Source organism: Anser brachyrhynchus, assembly GCF_964034855.1.
Source record: "Anser brachyrhynchus genome assembly, chromosome: 1".
In the NCBI taxonomy this organism is placed as follows: Eukaryota; Metazoa; Chordata; class Aves; order Anseriformes; family Anatidae; genus Anser; species Anser brachyrhynchus.
In genome coordinates this window covers 65,134,268-65,149,041 of record NC_137694.1, presented here as the reverse complement: position 1 = coordinate 65,149,041, position 14,774 = coordinate 65,134,268, and the positions used below count along the sequence as shown (strand labels likewise).

At 39.0% G+C, this 14,774-nt stretch overlaps 1 protein-coding gene across 16 annotated transcripts in view; it reads right to left on the bottom strand.

Moving 5' to 3' along the window:
• Positions 1-14,774, bottom strand: part of WNK1 (WNK lysine deficient protein kinase 1) — a 103,515-nt gene that overhangs the window by 33,510 nt on the left and 55,231 nt on the right. For 10 of the 16 annotated variants that reach the window (XM_080575998.1, XM_080576007.1, XM_080576006.1 and 7 more), the window contains 6 exons: positions 11,773-11,861; positions 10,181-10,400; positions 9,624-9,960; positions 8,363-8,550; positions 5,128-5,385; positions 2,904-3,332 (listed from right to left, as the gene is read on the bottom strand). In XM_080575998.1, coding sequence (XP_080432124.1) covers positions 2,904-3,332; positions 5,128-5,385; positions 8,363-8,550; positions 9,624-9,960; positions 10,181-10,400; positions 11,773-11,861 — 1,521 coding nt within the window. The remainder of the gene's footprint in view (positions 1-2,903; positions 3,333-5,127; positions 5,386-8,362; positions 8,551-9,623; positions 9,961-10,180; positions 10,401-11,772; positions 11,862-14,774) is intronic. The other 6 variants (XM_080575999.1, XM_080576000.1, XM_080576003.1 and 3 more) reach the window with 2 other exon arrangements.

The window sequence follows — 14,774 nt, the reverse complement described above, 5'->3', positions numbered from 1 at the left end:
TGCCTTGGTAGGTATGATAACTGGAAACAGAGGCATTAAAGTTTACCTTTTCGTGTGTTCTGAACACAGTTGCAGGGGAGGGGATAAAAGAAGGCTAGAAGAAAAAACTGTTTAAAAAAATCAAAGATGTACGGACTTCTAGACCAATAACAAAGTACTCAATACATGTATGTGTCATTTGTTCTTTTTGAGAAGCATGTCAAAATCCAAGTCAAAAGTCATTTCCAGACTCACTACTAGCCAAGAATTAGATTTGGAAGAATCTGGAGGTCCACGTTCTAGCTAAGACAGAATTTTGAATGAATAAGCAACAACAAAAAATGGCTGAGTGGCATACAAACGAATGTGAAAGATGCAGAGGAAAATGGAATGAATTTTCACCATTGTTTTTGTGAGTGACCTTTTTGATCAGATTCTGGAGACAATTAGAGACCTCCAGATAAGTTCCCTAAACACACACCACTTTGGTGAACTGCCTTTGTAAGAAACATCTGTTTCATAGGTATATCAGGAATATCTACTAAAATGTCTTAATCCTCTGAATACTCAGCTTGCAGAAGCTTATTGGGAAAAAAGTTTATTAAAAATACATTATTTTAATTATAAAAAGTTTGGGAAGAGATGGCTGCCATTGAAAAGAGCCATTTTTTTTTCTTTGCAGTTTTAGAAGCTTTTTGAGGCCCTTATTGGCTATAATATAAATATATTCTATAACCCATTGCAATAATATCTGTTTGTATTGACTCGGCTTGTGTCTTTAGATTCTGATCTTTTAATGAATTAGATAAGAGCTCCTGGAACTTATATTCTGTAAAACAATCTGGATTCCTTATTATGTTTTCCAGGTGTATTTTTTATCTTCTGAAGTTTAGCAAGTAGTTTATGGAGAAACAATCCCAAAGTAATTTCAAACTCCTTGCACAGAAGCTTCAATCCACAAATTCTCCTACAGCATAGAAGTTACTATCTATTACACTAGTGATTAAGCTGTTTCAGCTTTAACAAAACACCTTTGTATCCCATACAGAAAGGCTTAAGTACTTAGCTCTAGATCTTACCACAATAAATCAAAAACATTCTCCTCTTTCATCTAGAGGAATCACAAAACTGATAATACCACAGTAACTGAAATGTCAGAGTCCTCAATTCCAAGAACAACAGAAGGAACAAGAGAGAAGCTTACTTAAAGTAAATCTTCCCTTTTCACCAAAAAAAGAATAATTTTGTGAAAAGTTTCAGAATACAAGCACAGACACAATACACATACTCCTCACATCCATGGTGTACAAACACATTACTGAAGAATACTACACTCACTAATGCAAGGACATTTACCATATATTGATAAAACACACACCTCCAGCTAAGCTTCAGGTCTCAAATTTTGCTTTTTCAGAAGGATACCACATTCTAGGCTTATAAGGCAGCAAAACCTACATTAACAGTCATTTGTACTACTAGTTTACTACTCTGCTTGTTTCCTTTCTTTAATGATCCTGCAAGTGCACTTCCAGATCCATGTACATGTAATATATACTGCACTCCATTCCGTTTTCTCCCCACTTCCTTCCCCCAAGCCTGGAAAAAACTTTCACATCTTTCAACAGTCAGCGAGTTAACCTTTTTCGTGCTGTTGTCCACTGAAATATTATTCGTACAAATGCTCAACTTCAAATAACACATTCTCATCAAAAGCTGAAGAGCAGGAACAAAATACAAAGCAAATTTTACCATCAGTACTGATTCAAACTGCATGGAAGATGCATTTCATTAAACCCGTTGGTTAACAGCCAGTTTGGAACTACAGCTATCTCTTTCCAAAACAGTAACTAGAACAAAAAACACTGACCACACATTACCCTTAACACAAGCCCTACCAATACTTCACCCAAAGCTGAACACGGACTGAGAGGTTGCTGATGCCTCACTATTTAATTGCAACCTGTTCAGCTAAAGAAATCCTAGTACACCACTGACATCTTGTAAAGACACCCCCACGAATGCTAAGAATTAGAACCACATGGAGCAAGTGTAAGAGCATGGCTCCCCTTTAAGTGCAAAGTATGATTTATAAAAAGCAAAGAAATTCTGGAAGGGTTTGCTCCTGTAACCTGAGGATAGAGTGCAGGTGGTCCTGATGAAAGCGAGGTGGACAAGGCCTGCTGAGTCGAGGCTCCCTGTTGGAAGCAGATGAAGAGCTGCGACTCTTGCAATACCTTCTGAGGCAGCTGAACAATGGGCAATGAGAAGTCTGAACCAAAAGCAGAAGATGAGCCCCCTGTAGGGGGAGGAGACTGAAAATCGCCAGTGTCAGAGGAAGTCATCTGTGAGGAATCACTGGAGTACTCTGGGCTTCCTTCCGGCCAGCTCCGCCTGGCAGAGCCCCCTCCGGGACCTGCTAACTCAGGACCAAGATAGTTATACTGCTCCTCTGTCACAGGCTGAAGCCGACCATGCAACCCTATGCCTTGAGTGGATTCCTCTTGACTGGTCTCCATAGAGCCCCGGCGACTTCGGTAGACCCGTTGGGTTAAAATCGCTCCGTCTGCTGGAGCAGAACTCGGTGTGTGCACATGGAACTCAAAGACACAGCTTGTTCTGCCATCACCGCTGTGCGAGAGCACAGCTGGGGCAGAGTGCGGAACAAATACCTGATGGAACGTCATCTGAGCAGGATCTGCACTCAGAGGAGCTGAAACACTGGATAATGGAGAAAGGGGACTCATCCCAGAATCCAGCCTCAGGTTCTGAACATGTCTTGCCAGGAATGCTTGCCCCGATTGATAGTCAAACCCAGAGCTTTGTGGAGGACCACCTTGCACATGCTTTGACTCAGGGACCTGCTTCAAATGTTGTTCAGTCACGTGAGAGTTATAAGCTACTTGATCATACTGCTCCGATACCTGTGATGGATAGTGCATGCCCACCAAATATACAGCTTCTGGATGCATTCTGTAGTGAGCATCCTCTGGAGGCGTTGGTCCAGATCTATAGTCACTGTGTACAGGAGCTGGCTCAAACACAGGATTAACTTGCACATGCAGAGGCTCTCCAGCGACTCTATGAGCTGTTGTGCCCAGCATAACCAATGCCTCTGGTGTCCAATTGGTGGGACTACCACCAGGTGGAACTAAACTCTGGCCAGTCTTCAGCAATGGCTGGAAGTGGCAAGTTTGGGCTTCCAAAAATGAAGTGCTCTTGCGCCGCTGAGCAACTGCCACCTTCGGCGGGCAGACAGGTGGTGGTGAGAAAGACACCGGCCGTTCATGAACGGTTGGGAAAAATATCTGTGAATCTGGGAACGTTGGTGTTCCCCCACGCGGATGCTGAGGCTGTATTGACATGAACAAGACAAGTAATTCATACATTAAAAGTGAAGCACATTAACATGCACAGTTCACGATGCAGTTCTGTGAAGTAACTTTATAGAATGGCTACTCAATTCATGGTCAAAAACATACAATACTTAGGAAACTTAGATGAGTTGTAAATATCCATTAAATACATCCATGGCAGGCATAGCTACAAATGGAAACATTTGCTTGTGTTAAAGCTGCTTTTCCAGTCCAACTCCAATCATCCACTAAAAGAAACTAGCTTTGCTCATGACAATGGAATGAGATTTATTGTCGTGGGCTATCCATTGTGGTCATTGCTTGAAATCCAATATAACTCCTGACATTGCTGCCATATGGGCATATAAAAATTCAGTTTGATAGCAGCAACAGTGCAGAGCCTCTAGTTTGCATTTAGAAGATAAAGATGACGTGAAATCTTAGTATTATCTAATGTAAAAAACACAGTGCTAGTGTCCTGTCAGTAGTGTTCTCTGTATGATATCCAGAGAGCTAAAGACAGACCTTTTATGAGATAAGATTGAACCATTCCAGCCTACAGCCGAAAAAACGAAAAAAATCCACTATAAAACTGCATGGTCTTTGGATTCTACCAAATTCAAACATCCCTTTTGATCACTTTGGTCCATTTGCATCAGACTTTTTCAGATAAGAAATCATCAGTCATTGAAACAAACCAACTTTTTCCTGGACAATAAGACATTCACAGGTTTAAAAACAGCAAAGTCCTCAAGCAATTCCACTCCATATGATGTGCTATCACAGATTAGACTTATGTTAGTCAACACAATATAGGGAAAATTTCATTGGAGAGAATTCTATATAAGAACACTAAACAATTTAGCAATGCTGCCTTTTTTCATCTTTGCCTACAGTATACTGAGAGAAGGTATTACCAACCCTAAAGGAAAAAAATTGTTAAGTCAGCAGCAAATATATCTTTAATACAGGTGCTACTTAAAACTTTTTCAAATTGTCATTTCCACATTGTTCTGTTTCTTTTCCCCTCCCATCTTACAGAAAAGCAGCAGCAAATTTCCATATTGACCAATACTAACAAGACAGTCCCTACTCCCGTACTCCTGAAGAATTCTTCCTACACTTTGAAAATTAGTTCCATATACTTCAATTACAAACAAAAGTTTTCCAGAGCTTATTTTATGTAAATTAAAGCCCCGGACTGAAAACAGACTACCTCCTATCCTGCAAGCTATATTGCATCTGACCTTTTGGAACACATGGGGGTATGTATGGCTTCTTTCCATCATGCACCAGCCAAAGTGTCAACTCCAATTAAAACTTAAAGAAAAGTCCTTAAAAGTATTAATACTCTGAATTTCTACTATCACTACACTACCTCAGCAAACCAAAGCTTCTAGAATAACCAACCACAGCAACTAAGCTTTAAAAGCTGGCTGGTTTGTGCAAGGCTTAATTAACATTGAATGCCTGCTTAGAAGTTAGAAAATAAACAGTCTTCTGACATCAGGGGATAAGAACTAGGCTTCCCCTTACCTTCTGTGGTACAATTGAATAATTTCCATTTATTTTTACTATTCTGTCCTAAAATACAAAATAAAATGTTATCAATGTTTGACTATTTAAGTGTATCACTTCTCAAGAAAACAAAAACAAAACAATAATCTAGCAGCACAGTAATTAGGAATGAAAAATTAACTTTTCATTTTTTCATTTTAAAAATGCCCGAAGCCTAGGATGTATTTAATGATAACTTATCTTACTGTGCCAGGAGGCAAATGGTAACACATACAGGACTGACAGAGAGGGAGGGCAGGCTGGAGCGTCGATGCTTGCGTGGAGAGGCAGAGTGCATGGGCAGGACACTTTCCAGGGCTTTAGAAAGCTTTTCTGCAAAGGTTTCTTCAGGGACAGTCCGAAGGTAGAAAGGAGAAAGAGGTGCAGACAGCGCTGGTGGTGGGGTGCAAGGAGCACTGAGAGGGATGCAGGACATAGAGGGAAGAGCAGGAAGGTGGGGGACACAAACTGACATGCTACGACCACGTTGAGGCTAAAGGAGGGAAACAAAAGTTAAGAATTGAACTCTTAAAAAAATAAAAACAAAACTAGCAAAAACTCTAATGAGATAGAAAAGAAATGCAGACACACAATGATAGGCCCAATACTGACTACTATGTGTGCAAGAAGATATGAGAATGCTGAATGAATGCCAACATACACCAGGAACAGGATATGCGCCCCTAGGAGGACTCAAGTTTGCCTTAGGTTACTGAACAATGAGGAAAGTTCCCTAGCACCCTTACAAGAGGCATGTGGAAGGCAGAAAAAAAGAGAATGTTTTCTCTGGGGCCATCAGTGTGGTCCATACTGTGTATTCACTCCATTTGGGAGTTTGACAAATAAAAAAGCCCTAAGTTACTGATGAGCTTTCGTTTATTCTTAGTTTAGCGAGTGGATGTGTGTTTGCACTTATCACCTCACCAGTCTCCCTGCTTGGGCACCTCCCTGAATTAAGTGAACGGTTTACAGTTGGCTCTTTATTAACTAAAATGTTACCGTAAGAACTTTAACATCACTTATTCTACAGCAGGAGTTGTGGAAAAAGTTGTTTTAATATGTGGAAAATTTAGGAAAAATTAGTCTTAGACTAGCGTTTTCCAGACAGTGGGCCAATAAAATCACCAAGATTTTGTAATATTGCCACAATCCAGAAGGCCATAGGGTCAAAATCCAACCAAACTGGAAGAATCAGAATTAGACTTTTGTCTTTTTTTTTTTTTTAGGGTGAGTGGAAAGGTTATGTTTTAAAGAGACAGCCTTCAACTGCAAGATTTCCTTCTCTAATTATATGTGCTCCTCCTATGGATGTAATTTCTTAAGATAATTGAAATCAAATACAGAACTCCAAGAAAAAAAAGTCAAGATCTCTAGTAGAGATCTGATTTTAAGTATTTCTGATATAAGAAATCTTGCTAGACTGCTCAAGATTTTGGAACAGAGGCGTACGGGACCTCAAAGGATTAAATATTTTACCTTTAATCTTCACCTGTTCCAAGTCAGTACTAGTTACACATGTAATTCCTGACTAATTTATTTAGCCTGTTCAGAAACCTCTCCAGTGATGGTGTCTACAGTATGTCTTTGCTGGTTAGAAAAAAACTCTTTTCCAAACAATAATTCCTTGCTCCTATTTAAGCTTTTTTTGTTGTTGTATCTGACAACGGTGTTGTGATCTGATTAGCCTCTTCTTGTGTTATGGAAGCCTTTACAGCTTTCTCTCTCCTCAAGCTCATCTTCTATAGACTCAACTTAACTCTTTTAGTCTTCTCACATAAACCCTGTTTTGCGTATTCCTAGTTGAGTTTTTTTGTCACTCTCCTCTGAATTCTCTCCCAATTTACCCTCAACTTTCTTCATCAGGCAGGGTGTCCAGAATAGACTTACCAAAGGCCAAGAGCAACAGAACTACTTCACATAACATGATGTTTGCCTTTTTCACAACAGCATGATGTTTTTGACCATGTCCAGCTTGTGGTCCAATATAATCCCTGACTTTTTTTTTTCTGGCAGAATTGCTGCCTAGTTGGTTGTTGCTCATACTGTACTTGTGTAGCAGATTATTCCTGTTTAGGCGTGAACCTTGCTCTTGTCCTGATTGAACTGCATTCTATTTCTTTTTAGGATCATTTCTCCAGTTGTCAATATCATTTTGACTTGTCATCCTGTCTTCCCAACAAACTGTTAGTAGTTCTTGCAGTGTTCTGCTCCGTTCTGTCAACCTTCTGGTACCACGGTCGTCACCATAGAGCATGAGCACATTTTAGGAGTGAACTAAACAGCTTGACTTTACATCTGTTATGTGCTTGTTTTCCCATCCCTCTCAAAAGATAATGGTCTTTCAAGCTGGAAGCTAGCCATCCCAAGGCAGTGAAATGGCTTCTGGTCCAAGATACGCTCGCACATCAAAATATGTCTTATCCAGAGCAAGAGCTTATTTAGAGGGCTTGAAAACTCATTTGCTCAGGGACTAGCAGTACCACACAGCTTCAGGCTCTGACTGAAACCAGGATGTTTTCCAAAAAGGTATGAACACCAATGATTCTGTAATCGAGTCCGCAAGCACAAGTACCAAAAAAGTGAGGACCCTCAAGTCTAAAGTATCGCATCATCTCCCTGCATGGTATTACCACATAATAACATAATGTCACTGCCTCAGGTTTTGATTCTTTAAAAAAAAAAAAAAACAAGACAAGGGAACCACTGAAGACAATGTAACAGTAGCAGAAGTTCTACTCCAGAGTTGGAATAGACTTCTGCCTGGTTTCATACTCTTACCTAAAACATACCAAGGGAAAAACATACCAAAATAAAAGGGCAACACAAATGAACATAGTAGGAAAAGTATTTGTGCCCAGTGCAGACTTTCCAGGGTAAAGGAATATGCATGGCAACTGATGAGCAAATCAACGCAAGCTAGAAATAAAATTGGGAACAAGGGCGTGGGGTCTTTTCAGTCTGGAGTTCTCACATGCAGCATTCTATAACAGTTAAAAAGATCTTACCTTCAGGATCTGTAATCAAAGTCTCACAGAACATACATAGCAATTTCATATTTAAACAGCAGCTCAAATTGTTCTAGCCCCTCCTTCAAATCAAAGTAACAGCTTAACTTTAACCCCGGTAACTTCATATACACACAAAACACCTTCTCAAGTGAGATTTAGTGCTTATTTTCAGTCTTGTACTAGGAATGTTATTTACATCCATTAAAATCTCAACCCCAAAGCCTTTTTTTTAAAAAAAAAAAAGCTTTAAAGACAAATATACCCTTGTATTTTATTTAACTAGACTCAGTCACCTTATAAAAACAGGCCATTAACTGCTCCCATACAGAATTTGTATTGCATGCAAAACAAAACAAAAACATGGAAGACTGCCTGACAGACTTTCCTCTCTCCTTTAAGAAGAAGGAAAAAACCACAACCAAGTATTTCCATGCGTTTGCAATACTGTAAGTTCTGGCTTACCACTGCAGGTGGCTGATATCCTCCATGCTGTTGTGACTGCACTGGGCCAACTGAAGCTGCGTACCCCTGGACTGCAGCTGTTGAGATTGGCTGGTCATGTTGGGAACCATAAGACACAGTCTGTTGACTGCTCACACAAGATTCAGTATAAACAGATGACCCTTGGCCACTGTCAACTGTCCCGTCAGCTGCAGAAATTAAAGACAAAAATCTGCATTTCAATAACTGCAGTCTTGTTTCATAATTTGAACGTATTATAATAGAATACTAGATTGCATTTGTTTCATGTCACATAGACTTTATAAGCATTTTACCTCTGCTAAAATTTATGTTGATAGAAAAACTGTGATTTTTTTTTTTCTTTCTCAATATAGTAACTCCTTACCAGCATGCCTTCCCCTAACCTCTGAAAATCAGTAACTTCAGGAGTTCTTTGGAAAGATACTTGAAAGTAAATTATGCTCCCTATTAAATGCTGAACGAGAAATAAAAATTTAAATTCCATTTGTCATGAATGATCTTTCAGTTTTGTTCTATTACTTTTACTTATTTTTATATAGAAGTATAAAACAGGTGGGTTGTGCTGGCTGGTAGATGCACCTGAAGTAGGTATGATAGAGAACTTAATCTCTACTTCCTTAGGGCAGATAGCAATTTGATAATTTCACCACTCTAATATGGAACTTATCTAATACCATTATTCAGGTAGTTATTCAAATGTTGGGATGCCAGACAACACTCCCAACTTTTCCTCATCTGTTCACGTTTAGTATGTAGAATAGGAAATGAAATTTTTCCTGAAACTAAGTTTTGATCTGAACTGCTTGCAACAATCTAATTATCACCTTAAACAAAAGTTAGTGACAATTCGTAGAAGTATTTCTAATACTTCTAACTGCACTAGTGCAAAAGTATGCAACCTGCTGCATGACAAGAATATATTGTCCCTGCAGGAGGGCAGCAAGAACTAGAACATGCGTTCATACTTCAGGTGCCTGAGTTTGTTTAGTTTATTAACTTATAACAAAGGAAAATTATTTTGTGTTAAGACTGAACTGCAAATTACACTGTTGACTTGGCTCAGCTAAGGCACATAAATGCATCTTCTTTTGGTGTGCATTCCATTGGCCTTATTTTCTTCAGCAGACAGCAACATCTTAAGATAATTAGTGCTATATCCACCAGAAGTTCAAGACTCTCTAAGGGTGGGGGAAATAGTGTAAATGCAAGAGTTCCTAAATAAATCAACTGACACACTTACAAAGAATGGATATACTGGGTTGCTGGAACTGAAGTTGTTGGTGTTGATCAGCTTCTGGTTCTTCAGGCTCCACTTGTGTAGAAACTGATGCTGAAGTAGTGGGGACAGGAGTAGTACCACTGACAGATACAGGATGCTTTGACCCTGCATGGGAAGCACTTGAGGGTTGCTGTTGCTCCAGCTGCTGCTTCTGACTACCTTCTTCCTGAAGCTTCTTCTCCTGTTCTTCTCGCACCAACTGACGCTGTTCTCGCTTTCGCTTAATCAAAGATACCCTGTCCTTGATAGCTTTCGCCATTGTCTTGTGATCCCCTTCACAGACATAGCCAGATTCCACCTGAAGGAGGATATATTCACAGAATTCAGACTGTCATAGACAGCCACTGTTGCGGTACTACAACATAAGCTATCACTCTCTTGCACTAACTTCTCAGTCACAAACTTCTGAAGTAGTTTTATTTCTAGACATTAACAGTAAATGCAGAGGCTGATGGGCAATATTTCACTGTCAGAGAATGTCAATACCTTCAATGTTTTGTAAGACCACCACCACTTACCATTTCCTGTGCTACATCCTCTGGGACATCTCTCTCCAAGTCAAAGGAAAACTCTATTGCCTCATTATCTTTATATTTGCCCTTAAGTTTTTTGATGTCTTCAATTCGCAGCCAGAGTTTAATGGCAATTTTTTCTCCATCATCTTCCTCTGCTAGTTCTACCCGTACTCCAGTCTCTTCTTGGAAGAAAGCATGATTCAAAAGGTCCTTAATAGCATATCTAGCGTATTGGGAAAGAATGTAGAAAGCACACAGTTATTAGGTTTTCATAAATTATTAAGGAATGTCCTTGCCTGGTGATCTGCTAAATTTGTCTACATTTCATGCTTCCTCCCATTAATCCTCCCATTAATTTGACAGCTTATCATCCAGATTTCTATATAAAATCATGATGGAGAAATAAAGTACAGATGCAGTAAAGTTATACATTGGTCAGCAGAAATGCCCACAGATTTTACATCAACAGAACTGAATAGGCTATGTATTAACTAAAGAAGAAACAGTTTGGTTTTACTGAAGGTTAAGATCTAACACAACCCATAGTCCCCAAATCAGATCAGTAATAATGAAATATATATTTCAGTCTATTTCATGATATTGTCAGAAGTCTCACCTAGCTAATTCAATGAGCATTAGCTAAGCACCACATGATTTCTTTCATATTCTGTACAAGTCGAAGTGATTCAAGATAGTATCATTTGGCACAAATACCTTTGTCCAGAAGGTACCAAGGGTCAATTATGTTCTTATATACATAGCATAATAGCAGTAGTCAAAAAGCTAATTGTTTAAGCTAAATGGCAAGGAAGAAGTGACATGCAGCCACAAAATTAACTCAGAATGGGAAAAAAGACAATTATTTTAAACAGCTTTTAAGCTGTTGTTTTATGAATAGAAATTAAAAATACACAGCAACACCATCAGATGTAAAGCTTCAAGAACAAATAGAAAGAAATGAATCCACATCCATAAACTGACAAAACAGGCTCCAAACAGGATAGTGGGAAGCTATAGATAGACAGAAGGCTGAAGCATTCTTAAACTCAACACCCAGTAAGCAACAACTATGTAAATGCAGAAAGTGAAACAAAATCCACAAATAAGCCATTAGAGAAGCTACAGGTTTTCTGTAATGGTATAAGCTAATCACTTCACGTAGATGTCATCTTGCAGAAAATTTGAATGAAAATGAGCAGCAAGAACTTATAAAATAAGGAGCCCTCAAAATAATCAGCCATAAAGAATCAAAGGGACAACAAAAAACAGGACTATGGAATAAGGAACCAACCAAATAAAACCATTATTACCTGGTAATGTGGGAAGACTGTCATACACAATTTTACTGATGAGGTCAAAGCTTTAAAGGATCAGTAGAATTTGAGTAAAATTACTTGGATGGTTACTATAGCTTTTGCACTTTTCCTGGCACTAAGGCTGTAAAGCAAGTGTTAAATAAGAACCTGCGAGAGAATAGATCCTGCAGAAGTAATAATAGCTTCCTAACTTTCATCAGACCCCAACAACTAACTGTATCTGGTATTATCACAGTTACAGAGTCAACAGTAATACCTCTATCTAGAAAGAAAACTTACCTTTCGCCTTTGTTTTGCCGAATGCATCCCTCAATAATCTCCTTCACTTCAGGGATTGCTACTTTATCAAAGCTGGCTGGCTTGACACCCTGGAACATACAAGTAACAACAGAAGAACTGAAAGGCCCACTTGATTTAACTTTCAATTGTGCAAAAGTTCACATACAAACCAACTATTTTTATTCAATAGGTAACTGGCCCAAATTGCCCACTAGTGGAAATTACCAAGAAATCTGCCCCCAATCTTACTGTTCATCTGTTTGCTAGTGAGTTTTTCAAACATGGATTTTTTTCCCCATTTCTTAATTAGACCTCCATTACACTAGGTATTGGCAGTTAGGTGCCAAGTTATGTTAAGCATACCATTTAGTTTCTACAGAAGGCATGATGGTTAGAGGAGAATAAACATACTAGACTGGGAATGGAAATGTTTCCTACATAACGCTAATGCACGAACCCACATGATTAACTTAACAGTCTTCAAAGGATTCTGCTGCTTCCCAGAATGTTTCCAACATGCCATTATATGAACTAATTTTGGCAGAGTGATTTTAGGGGAAAAACATTAGCCCAGAATGATCTGACTGAATCACTAAATAACTTGGTCAGTGCTTAAAAAATAAAAAAAAAGACTTTCTTGTATCTTAGCTCTTCCCAGATCTACTAATCTCCAACCGTACTCTTGGATGATTACTGCTGAGTTCAGGAAAGTTAACAATATGCACCTTTCCAATTGCTCTTCAACAACACATGACAATTCTTTCTCCAATACATGTTAAAGCCATTGGGGGGGGGACAGAGGGAAACAAAATTTAACTTCAGTCAACTACTCATTTCCGTCAAGTAAATAAACCATAAGATATGCTCAGTTGGGTATTCTGCAAGCACTGCAGGCACAGAAAGCCAAACTCCGTCATTTAATCATGTCCAAAAGCTCTATTTCAGGAAGTCAGTTGTCCAACATAGCAAAATTTGGCACTCAATTTTACTTGATTCAGCCTTTAGCTTCAAATTCTGTATTTTAGGACACAAGAGAGGATGGAGCCATCTTGTTTAAATGCTGTTATCTGAAGTGCCCAAACTTTCAAACCAAACAATCCTGAGATCAGTATAATTTGGCACACAATACTACATGTTACGAGCCTTCAGTTACTACCTACCACCTACACAGGACACATCTGACCCTGTATCACTGGCGAATTGCAACTAAACAAGCGAAAAACCACAGAGTGTAAAGTACAGATATACCATTTCAGCATACCATTAGATACCTCTCTCACCATTCTTCTATTGTCAGTAGCAAGGAAGCCTTGAAATGGAAAGGGTCAAGTCTCTGAACCACAGCCTTTGCAACTGCAGACCATCATTTAAGGGAACGTGGACTTAATATGATAGTAATTTTAATCTACATTCAGATACTGTTTTTCTTAGTAATTTTCATCTACGTTCAGATACCATTTTTCTTGGCCAAGCACTGCGTTACACTGAATTCAATGTGCTCACTGCCTAAGATACTCTCTACCACACTCTTCCAGGAGAGGGCATAGTGGACTTTAACAGATGCAAATGCAAGACTGGAGGTGCACAAGCACCCAGTCCTTCAGTGAACAGTAGCATTTGTCATGATGTTGTACAAAGGTGTTGTGATCACATCTGGAATTTAAAAGAAAGGACAAGAACTACAGAAAGACGCGGATCTTTCACTTAAAAACTTCCTGTTAGAACAGCATTCTAGATTTTCTATTTCTTTGCTCTAAGATTTGCTCCTACGAAATTTTAGCAATCGAGATTCACAGAACTGAAGAGTATATTGTGACAAGAGTAAGCCCTGAAACACAGCCTGTCAGTGAACATTAAATTAATTCTTAAAAGCTTCAGTGAACATCAAGCTTTTGAAGATCAGTGCCTCAGCTGGTAAGACACCAGAGCAAAGATTGCCCGAGCAAATTTTAATACTGTAACCAGGTCACATCGTAAGTCTCCAGCTACATGTCACAGAGCAATGCACTCTAAGAGATTCATAAAACTTGGTTTTGCATTTACTACTTGCATCAAGTACCCATTGCATTTGTCTCTGCTCATACAGCAATGATGAGTCACAGAGACATCCACCTTTAACCATGGCCAAGTTTTAAATGGTCCCAGCTGCTCACGTTCATATGTGTACAAGACAGATCTTTCTACATAGAATAAAATGCTCACCAACATGCACATATAGGCAGGCATAGTCTGTGCAATAGTTATTTGTGTGCTTGTTGAATAGATTTATATCTAAACTTGCCAGAGAAGTCACCTAAAATTTACCACATTCAATACTTCTAAATAGCCCAAGTTCCAGCCATACCAGCAGCCCACATGTATGTTCATTTATACTGTGGCAGTAAAAGGAAGGTGTCAGATCTGTGACATGATCTCATGTCAGAAAAACTGAAAACTAAGATGAATACGAGACAACTGGTACAACAACATTATTAACTTAAAGAAACCAGAATGTGAGCCTTCTTGTAGCCCATTTGACTACAAGCTCTGGTCTTGCACAATGCCAGGGGGAAAAAAATAAAATCTGTGATTCAGTCTGATACTATGTGTATCTCTATTCTGAAAGAAGTTAAATACTTGTGCAAAGTGTTTGGGACCTTCCATAAAAGCCATTTTGGATTATTCCTTTTTGTGAGTTCCAAAACAGTAGTTCAGTTAAGAAGAAAACCCCTCCAAGACTCTTCCACCACACCTTCCACATTCCTAACTGTTACTCAGAAAATCTGGGAGACCTTCAGACTAGGGCCTAAAACCAATACAGGATTAGGTATTCAAGCACCTTTCTTAGCTTCTTCCACAAAATTGCTGAACTCCAGTGCTGGCCAAGCATCCCTTATGCTAAAGTTTAGGCTATTTAAGTAGCATCAGCCTTAAAAAAAAATTCCCCTCCAAGTGTTGCAAATGCCAGACTACTTCACAACGCAAGACAGAAGATAGTATTAATGATAATCAATACATCAACC